This window comes from Boleophthalmus pectinirostris, unplaced genomic scaffold, assembly GCF_026225935.1.
Source record: "Boleophthalmus pectinirostris isolate CB_2022bp ecotype Guang Dong unplaced genomic scaffold, ASM2622593v1 HiC_scaffold_3, whole genome shotgun sequence".
In the NCBI taxonomy this organism is placed as follows: Eukaryota; Metazoa; Chordata; class Actinopteri; order Gobiiformes; family Gobiidae; genus Boleophthalmus; species Boleophthalmus pectinirostris.
Window position 1 is genome coordinate 22946985 of NW_026571299.1, and position 25472 is coordinate 22972456.

Genomic DNA, 25472 nt, shown 5'->3' on the forward strand with positions numbered 1-25472 from the left:
TGTGTCTATATTTACTGTATATACCATCAAACTCTCATGATTCCAAATATAATAGATTACACAATTGACATAATAAAGTAACATCTTAAAATAATTTTGTAACTTTGTGCCAGTTTGTTTCATGTGGATAGGTCCAGTAATTACAGAGATTTGAACCATAAACCAAACTTCACCATAGACGTCTCAACTGTCCTATAGCTCAGTGTTGAACTATAGGCTGTTTATAATGATGTGTATGATGTCACATGACCCCACCCTCCCCTGTGGCAGTTACACACTTTTCGCACTCGTGCCTCACACACACGTTCAGCAGTGCGCGCTCAGTCTGGGTAGATGAGGAAGCCGGAGAAGGTGGAGTATTTGTTGGTGTTTCCTCCGTGGACCTTCCCTCCGTCCAGCTGCACGCAGACCTCGTCTCCTACGTCCAGGTGGAGGATCACGCTGTTGGAGGCGTAGTCGTAGTTCTGGTCCGCATCCTGGGCAATTGCGCTGGCCCGCACCTGCACCACACACAAGGCACATGTGGGTATTCAGAGAGGAGACTACATTGGATTAAAAGCAGAGCGAGTTCAACGTAAACAGCTTGCAGTGGTCCAAACTAGGGATGGGCATTCGATTAAATGTTCTTAATCGATCATCAGGAGAATTAACAACTGATTATCAATTAATCATTAACGTTTTTTATTAAAATTATCATCATTATTATTACTATCTGCACTACTAATCTGCATAAATAAATTCAACTTTACGACATATAAACCGTAACCACTCTAGAGCCACATCAGCCTGTTTGACATTATAATGTGTTTAATGCAGATTTGTGCAAGTCTCACAGAAATAAAACTTAAAACCACATGACTAATTTGCATAAACTAAGTGAAGAAAAAACAGCTCTTGTGCACTGATGCGGTTCAACTTCTGTCAGATTAAAGGGCATGACTCAGTGGAATACAGGTTAGTGTTACCATATTTGCGTTTGTCAAAACCAGGACACCGTACGGGGGGTGGGACGTGGGGCCTCGTCATCGACATTGAGCTTCTCTCACCTGGTAAAACTTTTTCATGTTTTTGGTGTCCTGGTGAACTTTTTCCCACTGGACACCGAAACATATGTGCTGCTTTGTACACTGTGCACATGGCCTCACACATGTCCCGACATGTTCGGCATGTTGCAGACCGAATGTTTGTGTCTCCCTCCTTCTGAGTGCAGAGAGCTACATGTACGGACCCCGTTCGGTCACGCTGCGCACAGCAACCTACATTCGGTTTGTCGATTAAAAATGAACCTAATCGATGAAATTCTTAATGATCAATTATCGATTAATCGATTAATCATGCTCATCCCTAGTCCAAACTTAATTGTTACTTTCCTAACACATTCTGAGCATCCTAATGACTTCTCCATGTGTTTGTCTCCAGTAGGTTAGACGGCTGTAACGGCCTCTCACTGGTCTCTCCAAACGAACTGTGAGACGCTGCAGAACATCCAGAACACTGCAGCTCGGGTCTTGACTCGAACTAGGAAGTACGAGCACATGCGTCCTGTGCTCTGCCCCCTGCGGCTCTGCTTGTAAAAGTCTCTCCATGGCCGAGCACCAAAGTCCACCTGTGACATGTTAGGGCCACATGAACCATATCGCACTGTGAGGAGCTCAGGGACCGGCCTCCTGCTGGTACCCAGAGTCACGACTAAACATTGGGAGTCAGAGTTTCAGATTCATGCAGCTCAAACCTGGAACAGTTTTCCCGAATATATACAGACCTCTACTTTGATTCTGTTTAAATCCAGACTCAGTTCTGTTCAGCTGCAGGTGACTGAAAGGTTTTCATTTTTCATTCCACACTCTTCTCTCTCCTTTAATCTCTCTTTTTTTATTTATTTTTTTATTTCATGATGATTCTTTATGTTTCAATTTGTTTTTATTGTGTTTTTAATGTATTTTTATTCTGTAAAGCACTTTGAATTACTTTGTGTACGAATTGTGCTGTACAAATAAACTTGCCTTTTTACAACTTTTTACACCAGAGTGGAGTTTTGCCAAGGGTGACCAGATTTTCAAAATGAAAAACTGGGACACCCCTGGTTTGTGGTGGTTGGTAATAATAAAATTGTGAAACGTGTAATTAAGGACAATTGTTGCACTCGGGCCATTCATGACGAACATGAGTCACTATAGTCACATTTTCTGTGTTTTTAAGCAGCTTTTGTATTTGTATTTATTTATTAAAGGGACAGTCCATATTATTAAAAGATAAGATCATTCAAGAGACAAATATGGACTTATAAATATGCAGGATTGTAACCAAAACTAATTTCTATCCTTAGTTCTCTGCTGGATCAAGGCCACATCACCCTTTTTCTGTATTTTACCTAAACTAATGTCTCTTTTTACTGTTGTCAGGGATCAAATTGGTCAAAAATAGAGACACCTGGGACATTTCTTGTATGAACTGGGACAAATAAATGGTTTTGTATAAATCTACTGGGACAGGGGACACAGGGTTGGGGACTGGGACTGTCCTGGGTAAACAGGGACGTCTGGTCACCGGTGTTTCACGGTAATGCTAACAACAAACTTTTTCTAATTAGATGCAGACAGAACACAGAGGTAACCCTATAGCTGTTTATACAATATACTTTTACTGGGGCAAAACTAATTTTACTTTACTACATGAAATTAGGTCCAGCAATAATACAATAAACTAGCACTTAGTTTCATTTTGCAGAGGGGTCCCAAGAGTGAACACGATGTGACGTTTGTAAATGAGTCGATGGTTTTTCAGTATGAACCGGATCTAAATTTTTGAAAGACTATGATCTTTTCTTTTCAAATGTCTATTAATTTTTATACCAATTAACACTGAACCAACACAAAAATCGACAGAGAAGAACAGGCAACACGAGTGAGAGATTTAGATTGTTTAGCTTCTGCATCATTTCAAAGGGTTAACACACTCAATCTCTCAGTTTGAACAGTTTAAATTAAACCTGAGTCTTGGTCATTTCTCACTTTGGCTTCTGTCATATAAATAAACCATAAAAGAGCCAGACTTTTTTCAGAACGGCTCTTTGAAAGTAACACATCCAAAAGATTCAGATCCCATAAAAGAGCCGAAAATCACTAGTCTCAAGTCAGTTGTCTGGTCATTTTGTGGGTCCTAGTCTGAAAAGTCTGAGACCTCCTGTATTAAGGCACAGCTACTGTTTTTCAATATGCATGAGCAGAGAATGTAGAGCAGGGGTGTCCAAACTTTTTCATGAAGGGCCACATCTCTAAACACAGATGAAGCAAAGGACCGATTGAGGGACGTAGACTGGTGCTGAATACAGTGAATAAATGAAATATGTGCACGTTAGAGTGAGCTATCAGACTTTATTCATGCCAAGATCCTTAAAACCACACACTAAATATTAAATATGAGCTTTATCAAGGTAGATTTTCAACAAACTTGCAGTAAAAAGTACATTTTTAATTGATGCAAGGTAATTTGGGCCAATTCACCTGGAAGCCTGAGGGCCAAGAAAAATTTGTCTGAGGGCCGCATTTGGCCCACGGGCCGTAGTTTGGACAAACCTGATGTAGAGGAACAATTCAAATATTCTGATTCAGGATGTTGACAGTAAAATGCAGAAAGATTTAAAGGTTGGTGATTTGAATCCCTTTCTAACCAAAGATTGCCCAGTGCAAATATGTAGAGAGTGTGTGTGTGTGTGTGTGTGTGTGTGTGTGTGTGTGTGTGTGTGTGTGTGTGTGTGTGTGTGTGTGTGTGTGTGTGTGTGTGTGTGTGTGTGATTGGTACTGTTCGAAAGGGAGCTGCCAAATAAAATGATAATGTTCTAAATAATGTGTATAATTATAGTTTTCACCTCAAACCATTGCCCACTCCAATGAGCATCTGTGTCTTTGTGAGTTGTCCTGCACAAGCACTGGGTCCCTGTCCCCTGTCCTCTGTCCTCTGTCCCTCTTAGACAATGTCACACTTTTTCAATGATGCAACATGAATTATAAAAAGTGAACTTTACCTACATGATCTTTATTTTTATTTTTTTCTCGCAAAAAAATCAAGACTTTTTCGGCGTTGGAAAATGTTGGAGCCAATTTCTGTTCAGATCTCTCTGTGTGTTACTGTTTTTAGGTGACGTGCTATAGACTATATTTAATACAGATGGAGCAGCTCAATGAATATAGTTCTAATGCAGATTTGTGTTGTGATACAGTGAGTTCTTGGGTTTAGTCACTAATAGAAATGATCAGGTTCAACATTTGTGAATTTACCTTTTGGAGATTTCATGGCACAATCTTTTATTTTAATTTTATTTTTTTTTTTACTAAATATTATGATTTATTAAAATTTGCAATGTAGATGGCAACAAGTAAATGAACTACATGTATATGAGCAAGCACTGGGGACGCACTTTGGCTGTGAACTTCTACAGTGAACTTCATAAAACTTGAGATGAATACATTTGGTTGTGTAGTTTTGTGTGTAAAATCCCTCAGTCGTCCAGGTAGAATCCATGTGAAAGGAGAAATTCAATTTGTCAGCTTTTTTGGTCAAGAAAAAGTTGACAAATTGGTCAAATACGTCTCGCAGCTCATCCAAGCTGCTTCTTCAGTTTCAGTTGACAAATTTAATTCCTCCTACAATCTTAAAATTGTCAGACTCTATCAGAGTTTTAGTCTGATGGAGTCACATTTAACACACAAAAATGGATCTACCCAGTGTCCTGGAACAGAAAAAAAAACAAACCACGGTGACAAAATGACCATGTGGTGTGGTCCAGTTGGAAGAAAAAACAAACAAACAAAACTCATGGACATTTTCTGTCCACACCCTGCTTTATTTATTTATTTATTTTTTACATCTGCAGAAAAATGTGTCTCTTGTCGCTCTGGGAGTATGACATCATCGCATTTGTCATAAAATCATATGTTGTTTTTGCTGTAATAATTATCTATGATCTTATATTTTCCTTCATATCCCGCCACATGCATCAGCTTGTCCCACTTTTTCTACTATTTGATGTCTTCAGCATCATGCAAGAAAACAAAAATAAGCATCCATTTTGTTCTATCAAAACAAAATCCCAGCACCATGATTCAACCTGCTGTATTTTGTATTTTGTATTTTGTGCTTTAGTTTCTCCCGTCCACTCTCGCACAGACCAGTCTCACTCTCACTGCTCTAATGACCGTCAGCTCATTATAAAACCACCAAGCATCGCAATAACAAATAATGTCTGTGTAATTAATGACACCCAATTTAACACTGTCCAGTGTTATGGGCACAGTCACAGCACTCCATATTCTGAGCTTTTCACTGACGCCATGTTGACATTTTAACATTTTTACTTTTTCTGTTGCGCACACGTGCACACACACACACACCCATACACACGTACATGCGCGCACACACACACACACGCTGAGTTCTTCTCTTAAACTGAAAACACTCTGTACAGGAAGTACTCCACTTTGTTTTTAAACTCCATACACTGGTTCAGCCCTGGAATGGTTAATTATTACTGAACAAAAGGTAAAATTAGTTGTTAACTTAAAAAATAAAAAGGTGGAACAGCATTTTGATCTTTGGAGATGTAGACAGATTAATAATAAAGGATTATTTAAAAAACGACCCGATACAGTTGTTTGAGTAATCCTTTATTATTAGTCTGTTGCTGTATTGGACCATGGTGGTGAAGAGGGAGCTGAGTCAAAAGGCAAAGCTCTGGATTTACTGTCAATCTACGGTCCTCCCCTCACCTATGGTCATAAGCTTTGGGTAATGACTGAAAGGGAGAGATCGCAGATATAAGCAGCCTCCTGGGCTCCTCCCTTGAGCATGTCCCACCGGGAGGAGGCGCTGAAGAAGACCCAGGCCATGCTGGGGGGACTATGTCTCTGGGCTGGCCTGGGAACACCTCAGGGTCCCGCCAGAGGAGCTGGAGGAAGTGTCTGGGGTGAAGGAAATCTGGGAGTCCCTGCTTAAACTGCTGCCCACTGTGACCCGGCTTCAGATAAACAGAAAAAAATGGATGGATGGATTACGTGTGTGAATGAAACTGTGGAAGAAAAGTAATTATTCTCTGGTTTTAGTTTTCATTCTGGTTAACAAATACATATGATGTGTTTTACACTTTACCCATGACACCATCAAAGGTCCCTGGGGTCTTCACCTGTTGCCCCCTGTTGCTGTCCTTCGTTATCTCATCTGTACCTGATATGTTAATCCTTTGAAACAATGACACTGTTTTACCAAAAGGAGGTTTAGGGGGGTGCTTTGTTATTGCTGTGAAATTCCTCCAAATGTTAATCTGCAGACTTTACCCACCTCTTTGTGTATAAAATGCTTGCTATACCTTTGCTCATGATCAGGTTCACAGCTCCACAGACACCATGTGTGTCAGAAGCTCACCATCCGCCTGCTTACAACATGGAATTTCCAACCAATAAAGACACCACTACAGCAAACCAGATATGAACATGGAATTTTTCTTCAACATAATAAAAGCAGTCCAGGTCTGATTTTGAGGGAACAACAATATAACATGGCTTAAAGTTCACAAGAATCCATTTAGTGTAATAAAGGGCCTTTAACGAACTGTTCATAGCCACACTATCTTTGAGTTTACAAAATGGTTAAAATAATGATACTAAAAAATGATATTGTCTATTAAAATATGCAACAATAAATTCAGTAATCCAATAATCATTATCTATTGATACTTTGCAGCTGATGTCATCAACATTCTCTGGTGGTGTGATGCTAACTGTAGGCACTGCTCTGTCTGAAGCTCTGTTAGGTTTTAACCTGAGCTTTGTTTTAACACAGTCTCACCAGAACTGACTTAGTTAATTAAATTACAACAGCTGAAATGATTTGTGCTTTAAAGTCTCTCTCAAATCACATTACAGTCTCAATCTCAAGAGCATTAACCAACAGTTTCTCAGTGAGTCCCTCTCCTCTTTTTGTTGAAAATCAAACTCCTAAACAGAACCACAAACACTCAGACTGATCACAGGCTCCTGAACACGTGCTCTTTAAATCCATTTTGAATTTTGTCTTAAGTTTTCAAACTTTTTTGACACTGTTTGCTTATGTGTACATTGTGTCTCATGGTAACTTCTGAACATTACCATACACATCCATTCAGAACTCCCCCAGCGTGATGTCACTGCACAGTAACAACAGACGTACAAAACATGCCATGAACTGAAAGAAGAGGTTTTATGACTCAAACAAAGCCGTACATCAAAATGACACAGGAAATCTGCAAAAGTGTGTGTACTCAATCAAGATGGAGCCAAGTGATATTAACGCTTCATATGGGTCCAACTGATTAAAAACTTTCATTCCCCTTTCACAAACTAACAACAAATTAGTTCATACTAGAAAATAGCCCGATGACTCGATGAGCGAAGTCATCTTCTGTTTCCTTAAAGATCTTGACACTTGAAATGTGAAAGTAATAAATAATCAATAATTGTATTAAGACCTTTGACCTTTTGACAGGTCTATAGCTCTCACTCTTCATGTGTTCTATATAAATGCGGGGTCTGGAGTCTGGACTGGCATTTAGCTCGTGCAGTCTGCAGCCTGATGACCACTGCACTCTGAGATGAGATGTGCAGTGATCTTTGGACCAAACCTCCATCTGAGACTGCCACCTTTCTGCTACAGGAATACACAAGGGACAACGCGAAGGCAAGTTTACAGATCCACACATTCTCTTTCCTATTAAATTCCTACATTACACAAAATGGACTATTGTGAGCTTTAAGCCATGTTATAATGCTCTTAGTCTGGGGACAGCTCTCTGGATGTTGTGGGTCTTGACTGTAACATCACGTGGTGGTCGGGGACAGTGCCTCTGGACAGGCAGACCGGGGTGGTGGTCCCACTGTTTAAGAAGAGGGACCAGAGAGTATGTTCCAACTACAGGGGAATCACACTCCTCAGCCCCCGCTTCAGCTTCCCCGGAGTGAGGTCTGGAGTGAGGGGAGAGGAGAGTCTGACCGACAGTAGAACCTCGGATCCAGGAGGAGCAGTGTGGTTTTCGTCCTGGCCGTGGAAGACTGGACCAGCTCTGTACTGTCCATGAGGCACTTGAGGGCTCAGGAGAGTTTGCCCAACCAGGCCACAGGTGCATTGTGGACGTGGAGAAGACGGGTGTGCAAAAATATCCAAATATTGTATCATTTAATGTGATGATACAGTATCGACATCGTGGGCTGCTGTATCAATATATCACTAAGAGTATTTTTTGGTATATTTTACAAAATTATTTTGTTATAGCTACAGTTTCGTTGCTTTTTAGCAGAAGGAAACTCATTTATGCGACACATTTGAGATTTTCACTGTTTTGATGATTAAAATGTTTGTGTTTCATATCAACTTTACACAAGAAGTGGTTTAAACAAAAGCTTTTAGTATCACAGCCATGATTTAGCCTTTATTTTTATTGAACCGTATCAAGTTGATTTGAAATCTATCATATTGAATTGGAAGGGCACAGTATCGAGATAAGTATCGTATCGTGGCCTGTCTATCAAGGGACGTATCATATCTGTAACTTCTTAATGATACCCATGTTTGCTAAGGGCTGTGCGGTCCCTGTATGACCGGAGCTGGAGCTGTGTTCATATTGTCGACAGTAAGTCAAACCATGTTGGACTCCACCAGGGCTAAGCCTGAGACTGACAGCTGGATCAGTGCAGCATCTGCAGTGATGCATGTATGTGATATAACAGGCTGTTGTGCTGAAGAAGGAGCTGAGTCCAAAGGCGAAGCTCGCCATTTACTGCTCAATCTATGCTCAAACCCTCACCTATAGACATGAGAAATGAGAGTCCTCCTCAGAGTGGCTGAACGCTACCTTAAAGACAGGGTGAGGAGCTCAGTCACACAGAAGAAGCTCCTCCATGTGGAGAGGAGCAGCTGAGGGGAGAGCATATATTCTGGATGCCTCCTGAACTCAGCCTATATGCAATTTATGTATTAAACATGTGTGACATGTTTCATTCACACATGTTTAACACATAAATTGCATATAGGCTGACCTGTTTTGTTTTGTGTCATTCATGTGTGAATGAAACAAAACACAACAGGTCTGTTTGTGATGGGGAAACTACAGTAGAAATTAGAACTTTTAACCATCTTTCTGACTGAACAACATGTTTAATAACTTTCTGTAAGAGACTCTGCGGACTCTCCATAGAAAAATAATGGAAGAGTCAAAGAAGATCCACACTGTTCACTAAACCTGAACTAACAGTATTGTGCAATGGGCCTATTGTGATAAATATCTGAAACCTGAGGCCTCCCTGAAACAGACAGAACTCGCAACTGTAAGATTTGGATTTAAAATGTCACAAACTTGACCTCTGTGTGCCCTAGACACAAGGTAAACATGTTCAGATCAAAGATAACTTTTACAATGCTAATGCTGATTTCTTAGTTATAAACATTGACAGTGATGAACAATTTTTATTAATTTTATGAATCAATTATGCAATCAGAAAGCAGAATGAGCCTCACATGAGTCTCTTGTTTGGGTTGCCAGTTTCAATCCAGTGTGTTTAAACCTAAAATGTCTCTCTGATCTGAATGGTCGCTCCCTAAACACAAGCATCTGCACCAGTCCTGAGTTTGTGCTAGTGCAGCCTCTGCAGCTCAGGAAGGGAATTTTAGAGGTTCTGAGCTTCACATGAGACCTGGTCTGTCCATAAACTGAGAATGAGACACACTTGGATGAGTTTCTATCTGCAGGTGAAGACTTTGGTAACATAGGTTCAGTTTTGATCATAGACTGACTATAAGACTGACAAAGTGGTTTAAGAGAGACTGTATGTCAGGAGTTTCCAACCTTTTTCCTCCTGTGAGCTACGGAATGTAAAACAAAAATGCCAGAGAGCTACTAATTTTAGCAGTTGCCAGAAATTTTGTAAACATAGGAGATGTAGTGAGCCAAAAATGAGGTACAGTTAGACGTCTATAAAATATAAACCATTATCCAGTTATCAGAGCCCAAAATTAGGCATCAAAATTATACATTTACAAAAAAAAACTGGCATTTAATCAATCAAATTTGAGTTATTCAGTGCAATATGTATAATATGTGAGCTACTTGGAAGGAGGTGGAGTGCTACTGGCAACCCTGCTGTAAATGGACTAAATGGTCACATTTTTCTATAGCGCTATTCCACCTTTAAGGCACTCAAAGCGCATTCACACCCATGCACACACATTAAAACAGTACGCAGACACTGTGTTGCCCAAGGACACAACAACAGCATTCATCTGTGGGAGCTGGAATCACATCAGCCAACCTGTGGGTCAGTGGATCTGACCACTCAAGCTGTGATGTTTATGTCGAGAGCTGGAATCGAACCACCAACCTTCAGATCAGTGGGTGAATGTTCTACCAACTGAGCTACTGCTAATCGTGTGTGACGTCCCCCACAGTGTTTGGCTCCAATCAAATGAAGTTCGTGATGTTAATGGTTACAGGAGTAAATTTGGGGTCAGGCTCTATTTTATGAACAGGATTTTTTATTTATTTATTTATTTTTTGATAGAGAAAATTGCAAAAAACAAAACAAAAACAAACAAACAAACAAACAAAAAAAAAACAACATGAACATTTTAAGACCAAAATGACGAGGCCCACAGCAGCAGTTACAGAGAGGGACCACAATATTCCAGAGTAAGTCAACGGGAATCAGAGTCAGTACGAGCCAGAACTTCCTATTTGCAATGCTCCGGTTAGTGCGTCAGCCATGTCCATTTATATATACAGTCTATGGTTGTGATTGTAAAGCCTTTTATAAAACAGTAGAAGAGCGCTGCTGATGTTAAGACAATGTTTTTTGTTTTTTTTCCCAGACTAGAGTGAGCAAATCTGCCACAGAAACAAATTGTTCTTTGTAAATAAACAATGACTCAAAGAGGCCATCATTTACACCGAGAAATAAACTACAGCCAGCAACATACATATTAATGAATGTAAATGGGACTGATCCTGATTCTCCTTTGTCTTTGGCTCTGACTTAATCCACAGTCCATCATCTGCACACAACCTCATCTACACACAACCTCACGCTGAACATCATCTACACACAACCTCATCTACACACAACCTCACACTGAACATCATCTACACACAACCTCATCTACATACAACCTCACGCTGAACATCATCTACACACAACCTCATCTACATACAACCTCACGCTGAACATCATCTACACACAACCTCATCTACATACAACCTCACACTGAACATCATCTACACACAACCTCATCTACATCACACCTCACACTGAACATCATCTACACACAACCTCATCACACACAACCTCACGCTGAACATCATCTACACACAACCTCATCTACACACAACCTCACACTGAACATCATCTACACACAACCTCATCTACACACAACCTCACACTGAACATCATCTACACACAACCTCATCTACACACAACCTCACACTGAACATCATCACATACACTCCTCATCTACATACAACCTCACGCTGAACATCATCTACACACAACCTCATCTACACACAACCTCACACTGCTGAACATTATCTACACACAACTCATCTACATACAACCTCAACACTGAACATCATCTACACACAACCTCATCTACACACAACCTCACGCTGAACATCATCTACACACAACCTCATCTACATACAACCTCACGCTGAACATTATCTACACACAACCTCATCTACATACAACCTCACACTGAACATCATCTACACACAACCTCATCTACACACAACCTCACACTGAAATCATCTACACACAACCTCACGCTGAACATCATTACACACAACCTCATCTACACACAACCTCACACTGAACATCATCTACACACAACCTCACCTGAACATCACACACACAAACCTCACGCTGAACATCATCTACACACAACCTCATCTACATACAACCTCACGCTGAAATCATCTACACACAACCTCATCTACATACAACCTCACACTGAACATCATCTACACACAACCTCATCTACACACAACCTCACGCTGAACATCATCTACACACAACCTCATCTACATACAACCTCACACTGAACATCATCTACACACAACCTCATCTACATACAACCTCACGCTGAACATCATCTACACACAACCTCACTACACACACAACCTCACGCTGAACATCATCTACACACAACCTCACGCTGAACATCATCTACACACAACCTCACACTGAACATCATCTACACACAACCTCACGCTGAACATCATCTACACACAACCTCATCTACATACAACCTCACACTGAACATCATCTACACACAACCTCACGCTGAACATCATCTACACACAACCTCATCTACATACAACCTCACACTGAAAATCATCTACACACAACCTCACACTGAACATCATCTACACACAACCTCATCTACATACAACCTCACACTGAACATCATCTACACACAACCTCACGCTGAACATCATCTACACACAACCTCATCTACACACAACCAACACTGAACATCATCTACACACAACCTCACGCTGAACATCATCTACACACAACCTCATCTACATACAACCTCACACTGAAAATCATCTACACACAACCTCACACTGCACATCATCTACACCAGCAGATGGCAATTCAAGGGCTGAACTCATCCAAATGATTCCAGTAAAGGTGTATGTAAGAAACACAGCGGAGCACTTCCTGTATTACCACTTGACATCACAAGGTGGAACAGGGTAGAGAAGAGCTCAGCCTAAATCTGCAGGTGTGAATGAAACAAAACATAACTCCAGGTTTGTTTGTGATGATGAAACTTCTTTAGAACATTGGGGAGGCAGTAGCTCAGTTGGTAGAGCGTTTGTCCACCGATCTGGTTCGAATCTCACTCCCTCTCTCATCGGTTTGAGTGGTCAGTTCCAATGACCCACAGGTTGGCGGTGTGATTCCAGTTCCCACAGCTGAATGCTGTTGTTGTGTCCTTGGGCAAGACACTTACTCCACTTTACTCCCAGTGTCTGTGTTACACTGCTGTATGAGTGTGTGTGTGAATGTGTGAGTGGTTCCTTGTTGTAAAGCACTTTAAGCATTGAAGGTGAAAAAGCACGGTATAAAAATGTGATTAAAATTTTACCAACATAGATCAGAAAATAGCGGAACATGAGACTTTTAAATATTTGTAAATTATTTACTGATTTACTTACTCTTGTTTATAGCTGCTCAATTATTGAAAAAATATTTATCACAATTATTTTGGTCAATACTGAAATCACGATTATTCAAACAATTATTTTTCAGTTACACGCTGCATTTATTCAGCATTTTCTCTCTTTTTACGCACAACGTTCAAATAGAAAATAAATATAGGCTACAAATATGAACCTTAGAGTAGTTTTGAGATATATAAAACTATAAAAATAAAAATTAATAAAATTTACTTTGAACATGAAATAAGGTACAAAAACATAAATGTATCCAAACTAAACTATATGCAGCTGTTCTATAATCTCTACATAAAAAAATAAAATAAAATAAAATCAATTTACTTATTTATATTAAATTAAAATAAACTTTGTTTATTTTGGAATTACATGAGTTTGGAGATCGTTTGACACACAAATCATGATCAAATCAAATTAATATCACAGCTTTACTCTTGATTCCACTATCAATTGTCGTTTTGTTCAATGCAACATCACACACATCATTTAGACCTGGAATGAATGAATACTGTGTTTGAATTAATCTCACATCATTGCATCTTAAAAGGTCCATTGCTGGAACTTTTCTGTTTGGGCTCTGCTGCTTCATGTCTCTACACAGATGTGACTGCACTTCCTGGAATGTTCCACAATATGGCATTTCACATAATCCTTCTTGAGGTGTTTCTATTGTTAAAAATAACTTCAAAACATGTATTGTGAGTTTAACTATGAGAAAATCTGACCTCTAACCTGGTCTGGAGACTTCACCTGCTTATCTTCACAGAAATACATCATTTTAAAGACATACTGTGGAACTTTCATGGATAAGCTATTACATCTCCATGGAAACTTCACCAGAAAAGTGACACAGTACAGCTTTAAAGAGGGGATATTATACAAAATCAACTTTTTTGAGCTTTCTATCATGTTCCCTCATCAAAAACATGCCTGAAGAGGTTTCAGAGTCATCCATGCATGTTTGAGTCATTTAGCGATCTCTCCTGTAACATCTTGGTTTAGTCCTGGTTCAGTCCTGGTTCAGTCCTGGTTCAGTCCTGTTCAGTCCTGGTTTAGACCTGGTTTAGTCCTGGTCTAGACCTGGGTAAGTCCTGGGTAAGTCCTGGTTCAGTCCTGGTTTAGTCCTGGTTTAGTCCTGGTTTAGTCCTGGTTTAGTCCTGGGTTAGTTAGTCCTGGGTTAGTCCTGGTTAGTCCTGGGTTAGTTAGTCCTGGTTAGTCCTGGTTCAGTCCTGGTTTAGACCTGGTCCAGTCCTGTTGTAGTCCTGTTGTAAGTCCTGTTGTAGTCCTGGGTTAGTCCTGGGTTAGACCTGGGTTAGAGTGTTACATGTTAGCAGTTGCATGATAACAAATATTAGTCTGCTTTTAAATGAGCCAAATGAAGAATGGATCATAACCGTTAACCATTTCCATAAAGTAAATAAAAACATCTGCTTCTCTTATTCTTTTCATAATTATAGTTTTGCAAAATTCACATAATTCCTGGTGATTAGAAGAACAAATGACTAGAACATCACTTTTCTTGCTTTGAAATAATGCTCCACCACAAATAAATCTTGTGTTTCCTTTGTTGCATTTAAAACACATTCGGGCTCATTTATTTGTTCCTGAAATGAATCGATATTGTTTGAATTCAGCGCACACGTCTCCATTACTCCCTCACTCTCTCTCTCTCTCTTCCTCTCTTTCTCCTCCTCATCCATCCATCTTTGGGGGCCGTGTCAGTGCAATGAGATGCGGGTCACGCACGCACACCCCCCCTGTTGGGTTCGGAGGGAACAGCGGCTCTTTCTGTCCCTGTCCCGACTAAATCAGATTGATTATGGGAGAAGATAAGGCCCGGACCAGAGTGTTTCTCAATCAGAGGGACTAGAGCAGTAAGCAAAAGATAAACGCAGAGTTTACAACGTTGTGTTAGTAAAAAAAAGAAGTGTATATATCTATCTTGATTTGAGAACTCTTTTAATTTCTATTTTTTTTAGGGATGTAATGTCTCAGAGTAATATCGTGTGTTATCACCAGTGTTGGGAGTAACGCGCTATAAAAATTCTGGTTTAGTCCTAGTTTAGTTCTAGTTTAGACCTGGTTTAGTCCTGGATTAATCTTGGTTTAGTCCTGGTTCAGTCCTGGTTTAGACCTGGTCCAGTCCTGTTGTAGTCCTGGTTTAGTCCTGGTTTAGACCTGGTCCAGTCCTGTTATAGTCCTGGTTTAGAGTCATCCATGCATGTTTGAGTCATTAAGCGATCTCTCCTGGGCCCTATTCAAACCCTCCTTATGATCAGCTATAAGATTCTGTACAAGTCTCCGCCCACAAGTCTACATCACCCATGCTCGCACACCACAATTCTCCATAAAAATATACAAAAACATACAAAAATACACTACAACTTCACAAACATGATGCGATGTGCTGTATTTTCATTAGCAGGACGCACGCTGATTGTGCTGTGACAGCGCTCTGAAGGGAGTAACGCGTTATAAACACTGTAATGCACTGCTTTTTGTTGTAATGCAGTAATGTGGCATTACAGGGGAAAAAAGTGGTAATATTTTACTGTGTACAAATGTCAGTAACGTTACAATGCTTTTTTAACCTGGATTGAAGTGGTGAGTTTTTCGTTTTTCTTCATACAAATTCGCTAAAATCACTGCATTATCAGCAGTGGTGAAACGCCGGAGGTGCACCACCCCACGTAGAGCGTGATCACGAGTCAATGATCGGCGCAGAACTCCAGGCTCCATGGAGCTAAACGCAGCTGACGCCTGATCGCGCTCAAGGGTTCTCTCAGGGGCGGTTCTAGATTCCAAATTCTAGTCCAAGATTAGTCCTGGTTTAGTCCTGCTTTAGTCTTGGTTTAGTTCTGGTTCAGTCCTGGTTTAGTCCTGGTTTAGTTCTGGGTCAGTTCTGGTTCAGCTCTGGTTTAGTCCTGGTTCAGTTTTGGTTTAGTCCTGGTTCAGTCCTGGTGTAGTCCTGGTGTAGTCCTGGCGATTAGCTTAGCAGTTGCGGTGTGTATATATTTGTGCAAATGCCACTGGTGTAGTCCTGATTTAGACCTGGTTAAGGCCGGGTTTAGACCTGGTTTAGTTCTGATTCAGTCCTGTTTCAGACCTGGTGTAGTCCTGGTCCATGCCTTGGTGTAGTCCTGTTGATCGGTTCTGTGGTTTGCATCGTGTATATATTTAAAATTCGCTAAAGACATGGCTGGTGTAGACCTGGCTTAGACCTGGTTTAGACCTGGTTCAGTTCTGGTCCAGTCCTGGTGTAGTCCTGGTGATCAGTTCTGCAGTTCTGGATTGTATATATTTATAAGCCATTAATGAAGCTGTGTAGGTTCAGTCCTGGTTTAGTCCTGGTTTAATCCTGGACTAATGGGCTAACCCATTAGTTGATTTATCACGGGCACGGGCGGGTAACAGGTGGAATGTTAACAGGTCTGGGCGGGTGTGGACTTAACTTTGGTATAATCAAGGGTTAACGGTAGGGTGTGGTGCTGTACTGCGCGGGTGTGGGCGGGTGCGGGTCTCCAAAAATGGACTTATACTTACTTACACTTGTTCTTTTTGGGGTTTTTTTTGAGTGCCAGACAGAGGACCCTTGGGAGAGACCATCAATGTATCCATAAAAGATTCATTGATAATTATTTGCCCTCTTGTGTTGAGTTTTAGTTGTATTTAAGTATTTAAACAGCCCTGTTCCTTTGTCTGGTTGCGTTAGTTTGTTCTGCTCAGTTTGATTTGAGTTACCCCAGTTGATTGACCTAATTTGAGCCTTTGTTAAATTATCTCTTTTTTGAATTTATTAGATTTAAACTTATTTTTATACCCTGTCTTTGCCTTTCTGTTCGGTCAGTGGGAAAATGGAAATGATGAAACTGAGGTGTGGTTGTAATTGTTGATTATCCGAACATAACGAAACACTACAATGACATGGAGATGAAGAAAACTGGGACATTTTCTCATTTTTCCTAGATTCTGTCAGACTTACTACTGTGAACAGAGCCCACCGGAAGTTGTCATCACGTTTCCAAACGTCTTCCTGGTTTGTGACGTAAGCGTGAATATGGCCACGGGTCTCCAGCTCCTTCTACAGACATATGTTTTGATCTGTGTCTGTGGAAGCCTCCATCTCCAGACCCCTGGCTGTGTTTGGAGGGTTCAATTCATCTGGCACCTGGTTCTTCAGAAGCTGATTGGTTTCCACCAACACCTGGTGGTGGTAACACCTGGCCAATCCTGGGCTACACCTGGAGCCCCGCCCTATAAAAGGACCCGCCCCCTGCCGCTCAGGGCAGCTGTTCTGTCTGTGGACTGTCTGCCACTTCTGCCGTGTCTCTTTGTCTGTGCTGTGTTGCTCTGGTTCATTTTGTGAACCTAGACACACTAGTGGTCCTTCTGACTTTTGTGAGTTTTGAGACTGGTTTTGTTTTTCTATTGTCATTTTTGCCTCCGCCAAGGAGGTTATGTTTTTCCCGGCGTTTGTCTGTTTGTTTGTTTGTCTGTTTGTTGTTTGTCTGTTAGCAACATAACTCAAAAAGTTATGGACCGATTTTGATGAAATTTTCAGGATTTGTTGGAAATGTGAAAAGGAAGAACTGATTTCATTTTGGGGGTGATCCAGAAGAAATCCTGGATTCTGGATCACTTTGAAATTTTAGTTAACATTGTGGTAAATGGGGCCAAAAATTTAGTTTCTCAATATCTCGGTTAATTATTGACCAAATCCCATGAAATTTGACTCAGGGATGGACAATGGGATCCTCTTTCATATTCCAAAGGCTGATCCGGATCTGATCCAGAAGACTGATTTTATCGCAATTTATATAAAAAAAATGGGGGTAGTCCTTGGCGGAGGTCAGGCGCTCTCTGAGTGCTTTTCTAGTGTTTATTCTGTTTTTATTAGCCTACTTGAAGTTATGCATTCAGCTGCTCTGTTTAGAGCCTCTTTTTGCTAATTATTGTAAATATTCCCCTTTTTTGTTAGATTCACCTTAACAATTCTTTTAAATAAGTCACAACTTTAGTTTTACCATTTTAAAATCTTGGTTATTTTGTTACTTCCCCTGTCCCTAGAAGAGCTGGGTAGTAACAGATTATGAATAAAAAGACAAAAAAAACCCAAAAAAAAACAGAGGGTACTACATAGACCATGATCCTTTGCAAACTGCATGAAGAAACAACTCTTATTAAGCATTTTTAAATCTTAATTCTTTGTATTATAACACTAGTAAAGGCTTATCAGGGCAAAAAAAAAAAGTAGTGTTCACATGTTCACAATTTTGTTGGCCTCCACAAAATATTGGCAATAAATATCGTATCCAATCCAATCCACTTTATTTCTGTAGCATATTTCACAGACAAACAGTTTCCAAAGTGCTGCACAAATACATAATAATAACAACAAAAATAAAATTATAAAATAAAACGCTCAGATTTAATATTAGTCTTAAAATAATAAAACCAGTAAAATAAAATAAAATAAAATAAGCAAAATCATAGAATAGCCATAATAATAATAATAATAAAGTCAATAAAATAGATTAAAAATAAATAAAATTTATAAAAGACACAGAGGACCACACAACTCAACTATCGTGAGTTTTGGATACTGTTTCATTACTTTTTTCAAGGTTTATTTTGTGACTTAGCAGGCTTTTTTTATTATAATTTCCAGTGGAGTATAACAATTAAGGATGCACGGTGTAACTTTCCTGACTGAAGAGGGGATCCGCCACCTGTTTGTCTCCATGGAGATGCAACAGCTTTGCATGGAATGTTCCACAGTATGGCATAAGACATACAGTATCTATCTTACATGTAGGGGTGTAATGATATCCAAGTCTCACGATACAATATCATCATGGTATTACGATATTTACTGCGTTATCGTGGGAAGTTTACGAAATGTTGGGGAGGCTCACAATTAAAGATGTAACAATATCCAAATCTCTCAGTACGATATTTTCACGATAAACATCTCACAGTATAATATTTATTGCATAAACTGTGATTAGGCCCAAAAGTGTCCCGCATGTGCACTGGAGACACGACGACGTCAACCGCAGCGAGCGTGCTCTGTGTTTACGGAAGTTGTCCAAACATGGACGCGAGCATTGAGCACCTGGAGATTTTAAAGTTCCTCTCATACCGGAGCCAGAACATGAACAACTTACTTGTTTTAAGGAGGAGATTGAGAAGGAGAAGGACGAGGTTTTTGGCCGTGGTGTTTTGTGGGGCAGTGGCAGCAACGTCCGTTGAAAGGACCATGTGGATGTGGTGAGTGGTGATGTGCTTCGCTTCAGTGACACGGAGTTCATTAACAATTTTCACCTACTTCAGTGCAGAATAGTGACATTTGTGGCTTGTTAACGTGTAGGTGGATGACTGCACTTTGGCTGTTCAGACTAAAGTCGCATGTCAAAAGATCAGATATGTATCAGTTTCAGGAGGGAGAAGATCATCACTGTGCTTCTTGGGGACATTACACTGACTTACATTCATTTCCTGAAGACTGAGTTTAACCCTGATGTGGAGCTATTCTGCAAAAAAAAAAAAATCTGTATGTATGTATGTATGTATGGATGGATGGATGGATGTATGGATGTATGTATGTATGGATGTATGGATGGAATGTATGGATGATGGATGTATGGATGTATGGATGTATGGATGGATGTATGGATGTGTATGGATGGATGTATGGATGGATGTATGGATGGATGTATGTGGATGTATGTATGGATGTATGGATGGATGTATGTATGGATGGATGATGTATGGATGGATGTATGTATGTATGTATGTATGGATGGATGGATGGATGGATGGATGGATGGATGGATGGATAGATGGATAGATAGATAGATATACATATATACATATGGAGCAGCTGGTTAGCTGGTTAGCTCAATTGGTAAGTCACTGGACTTTCACATGGGAGACCCGGGTTCAAATCCCCCCTCTGACGGGGCAGGGGGGACAATGAGCTAACCAGTGTGGGTCCTTGGGCAAGACCCTTTGTGCTACTGCCCACCTCATACAATGATGAGAGAGAAAGAAACGTATGACATGCCGGCTCAGACGTCGCCCGGCCAAACAAGGTCTGCATCAGGTGCTGGGGAACCAGGGCACCTTGATGAAAAATGGGCTACTGGAACACGGCGGAAATGGGCGAGATGCGAGAACAAGGCTCTGTTGGAATGCTACTACTACAGTAACCCTAGTCAGAGGGGTTACATGAACAGGATGTGGGAGAAATGGTTATTACGATACCCACAGTCCAAGCTAACGGCCAAACAACTAGGTGTTCCAACATCCACAAACAGCAACTGCATCACAACTAGAGATTGATGAGGTACAACACAAGGGGGAACCAGTGTGCCAGGTCAGAGATTGGGTACGAAGCCCCAATAAGTATCACACTGAGCGAGGCAGCGACTGACCTGAAAGATAAGGTCATGGCCCGAATGAACACAAGGCAACCCCGATGCCGGTTACAGAGGCTATGTGAAGTACCATCTGAAAGTCTCCTAGACGATGTGAATGCAGCACTGACAGTGATCCCTACCACAACAATCACTGAAACCAATCAGCAGCAGTGATCCTAGATGTGTTGGGCTATAAGAGCAACCATGGGAGGCTAAAATCAAGGAGGTGCGGAGAGAAGTGAGCCAACTGTCAGAGGCCCAGAAAGGTGCAATGAAAAAGCCCCCCAAGAGGTACAACCAGCTTGCCCATACCTGAAGCACTCGAAACTGCCCAAACAAAGGCTCCAAGCCTTGGCCAGCCGCCTAAAGAGGTACACACGAGATAATGAAGCTCACTGCCTGGCAGCACAAATGAACCAGCTCCTAAAGGATCCTTCAAAGGGTGCAGTCCCATCCAACTATTGGCCAATAACCTGTCTCTCCACAACATGGAAGCTCATGTCAGGCATCATTGCGGCTAAGATAAGTGGGCACATGAATCAATACATGAGTGCAGCACAGAAGGGTATCGGCAAAAACACCAGGGGAGCCAAACACCAACTCCTGGTTGACCGAACAGTCGCCCGCGACTGCAGAACCCGTAAGACCAACCTGTGCACTGCCTGGATTGATTACAAGAAAGCCTATGACTCAATGCCACACACATGGATCACTGAGTGCTTGAAGCTGTACAATATCAACAGGACTCTAAGGGCGTTCATTGCAAACTCGATGCGGTTGTGGAAAACCACCCTTGAAGCCAAGGGGAAGCCACTTGCACATGTGTCCATCAAATGTGGCATATACCAAGGAGACTCACTGTCCCCACTACTGTTCTGCATAGGCCTGAACCCCCTCAGCCAAATAATCGACCGCACTGGCTATGGATACCGACTCAGAAACGGGGCCACCATCAGTCACCTCCTCTACATGGATGACATCAAGCTGTACGCTAAGAGTGAGCGAGACATCGACTCACTGATCCACACCACAAGGATCTACAGTACAGACATTGGGATGTCATTCGGGCTAGAGAAATGTAGCAGGATGGTGACAAAGAGAGGGAAGGTAGTCCACACAGAGGGGGTGTCACTCCCAGAGGGAACAATAGCAGATGTTGAGGACAGTTACAAGTACCTTGGTATCCCAAGCAAATGGCAACCTTGAAGAGGCAACAAGGAAAGCGGCTACGGCCAAATACCTGCAAAGAGTGAGGCAAGTCCTTAGAAGCCAGCTCAATGGCAAGAACAAGGTGCAGGCAATCAACAGCTACGCCCTGCCAGTGATCAGATATCCTGCAGGGATTGTAAGCTGGCCAAAGGAGGAGATACAGACCACAGATGTTAAGACACGAAAGCTCCTGACCATGCATGGAGGGTTCCATCCCAAATCCAGCACCCTGAGACTGGTACGCAGGCCGGAAGGAAGGGGGCCGAGGACTAGTGAGTGTGGGAACCACTGTCCAGGATGAAACATCCAAGCTCCTTGAGTACATCAAGGACAAGGCCCCCGGCAGAGAATGTCTCAGACAGTGGGGTCCAGAGGAAGAGGTGCTGGAGGGACCATCATGGCAGGACAAACCCCTACATGGGGCGTACCACCGGAACATAACTGAAGTGGCTGATATCAAGAAATCCTACCAATGGCTTGAGAGGGCTGGTCTGAAGGACAGCACAGAGGCACTGATCCTGGCTGCTCAGGAGCAGGCCCTGGGCACTCGAGCAATAGAGGCCCAGATCTACCACACCAGACAAGACCCACGGTGTAGACTGTGCAAAGAGGCTCCTGAGACAGTCCAGCACATAACTGCAGGGTGTAAGATGCTGGCAGGGAAAGCATACATGGAGCGACATAACCAAGTGGCGGGCATAGTGTACAGAAACATCTGTGCAGAGTACGGGCTGGAAACCCCAGGATCAAGGTGGGAAACACCTCCAAAGGTTGTGGAGAATGACCGAGCCAAGATCCTGTGGGACTTCCAGATACAGACTGACAGAATGGTGATGGCGAACCAACCAGACATAGTGGTGGTGGATAAGAAACAGAGCAGAGCCGTGGTGGTTGACATCGCAATACCAAGCGATGGTAATATCAGGAAAAAGGAACACGAGAAGCTAGAGAAATACCAGGGGCTCAAGGAAGAGCTGGAGAGAGCCTGGAAAGTAAAGGCATCAGTGGTGCCTGTGGTGATCGGAGCACTCGGGGCTGTAACCCCCAAACTGGAAGAGTGGCTTCAACAGATACCGGGAAAAACAATGGACATCTCAGTCCAGAAAAGTGCAGTACTGGGAACAGCAAAGATACTGCGCAGAACTCTCAAGCTCCCAGGCCTCTGGTAGAGGAGCTGAATGAGGGTGAGAGAGACCTACCACCGTGGAAGGTGAGAACCACGTATGTATGTGTGTGTGTGTGTGTGTGTATATGTATATGTATATGTATATGTATATGTATATGTATATGTATATGTATATGTATATGTATATGTGTGTATGTATATGTGTGTGTGTGTGTATATGTAATATATATTCAATTTTTTTATTATTATTTTAAAGGTGCACACTCTAACAGAATGATCCACGAGTGTCATAGATTATAACTCTAGAGCACAAGCACAATAGACATTGTTTGAAAGTACTAACCTTAGCCTATTTGAACCCATCTAAACATAAACTCATGATTTTTCTGCCATAAGGTTTGTGATTAAAGTTTAAAACCCTCTCAGGCTCAAATTAAGTTTTAGTAACAGGAAAAAATCTAATATTTGGGGAACATGATCATATGGGGTAGCAATATACAGTCGTAATTTTTTTTTTGTGAGAGACCTTCACATCCAATGCGTTCTGGGATGTTACAGATTTGCAGCATTGGTCCGGTGTGGTAAATTAACACTGAAGACTGAAAATGATATGAATGCTAACTTTATGTTTTCATTGTTATGAAAAGTGGTATACACATAAAGCACAGTGTAAAAGAGCTTTACACTGGCAGAACAACATAACTTTTTCGTGTGGTGCTCCAAGAAACAATTTTTATCCTTTTGTAAAGCACAAAAGTACTTTGCACTTCTGGCAGGCCGTTTGCGTGTAGCCACTGTTGCACAGTCTGCATCGTCCTTGTTTATCAGCATGGATGGGAAAAAAGGCTCCTGAGTAAAAAAGGTTCATAAAATATGGATTTGGAGTAAGTAGGTAATTGGCATTTAGCTGTTGCAAATCTGCAACATCTGCTTGGAGAGGGTTAAAAAGTATTCTCTCTCCAGAGGTTGCCGGTTTGAATCTCACTCTCAACATGAACATCATTGGTTGAGTGGTCAGGTCCACACTGACCCCAGGATGGAGGTGTGATTCCAGCTCCCACAGATGAATGCAGTTGCTGTGTCCTTGGGCAAGACACTTCACTTGCCTCCATTATCTGTGTACACTGGTGTGAGTGTGTGAATGGGAGCGTATCAAGGAATCTCTTGATGTTTCAGTGGCTTGAAGGGGGAAAAGTCTATATAAAAACATGACCATGACCACTTTCTTCATCTTTCTTATCTTCTTCCTCTCTTCTTGTACTTGAAATAGTGTCAAATGCTCCGTGTAATCCCTCCACCTCTTCAGTCCCTCCTTCCCAGTGGTCAGTTTTCAAATTGGACCATGGACTCTCATCAAGGCCCCATGATCTCTGCTTTCACATTATCCACTCAAGCTCAACCGCGAGAGCACACACCATTCTTCTGTCAGTTCTTCAGTGTTCATGAGGTGTTTGGTGCAGTCAATGATAGTGATGGGAGGAGTCTGGTCACGATTAGGGATGGACATTCGATTAAATTTTCTTAATCGATCATCGGGAGAATTAATGATCGATTATCAATTAAATGGTCATGGTCATATTTTTCTATAGTGCTTTTCCACCTTCAAGACATTCAAAGCACTTTTACAACAAGAAACCACTCACCTATTCACACACACATTCACACACACATTCACACACCAGTGTACGCAGACACTGTGGGCAAGGTGAGTTAAGTGTCTTGTCCAAGGACACAATGACAGCATTCATCTGTGGGAGCTGGAATCACATCAGCCAACCTGTGGGTCAGTGGATCTGACCGCTCAACCTGTGATGTTTATGTTGAGAACTGGATTCAAACCACCAACCTTCAGATCAGTGGGCGAATGCTCTACCAACTGAGCTACTGCCGCCCCAATCATTAACATTTTTTTATATTAAAATGTATCATTATTATCACTATCTGCACTACTAATCTGCATAAATAAATTCAACTTTACGACATATAAACATCACCACTCTAGAGCCACATCAGCCCATTTGACATTATAATGTGTTTAATGCAGCTTTGTACAAGTCTCACAGAAACAAAACTTAAAACCACATGGCTAATGTGCATAAACTAAGCGAAGAAAAAAAACAGCTCTTGTGCGCTGATGCGGCACGACTCAGTGGAATACAGGTTAGTGTGACCATATTTGCGTTTGTCAAAACCAGGACACCGTACGGGAGGTGGGAGGTGGGGCCTTGTCACCGACATTGCGCGACTCTCACCTGGCAAAACTTTTCCCCACTGGACACCAAAACATATGTGCTGCTTTGTACACTGTGCACATGGCCTTCCACTTGTCCCGAACGCAACGGAAAGCGTTTTATTTCTTGTACAAGTCATCGTTAAATACGCATTTGTGCTTCGGCATGTTTCAGACTCAGACTCGCTCTGAATAGTTAATAATCGCTTCTGAGTGCAGAGAACTACATGT

General features: G+C 41.5%; 1 protein-coding gene across 1 annotated transcript in view; it reads right to left on the reverse strand.

Annotated features, from left to right (window-relative positions):
- Positions 1–320: 320 nt before the first annotated feature.
- The window catches only part of c1ql4b (complement component 1, q subcomponent-like 4b), a 58807-nt gene continuing 33655 nt past the window's right edge, over positions 321–25472 (reverse strand). Inside the window, exon 2 of the mRNA XM_020923244.2 lies at positions 321–500. Coding sequence (XP_020778903.1) covers positions 321–500 — 180 coding nt within the window. The remainder of the gene's footprint in view (positions 501–25472) is intronic.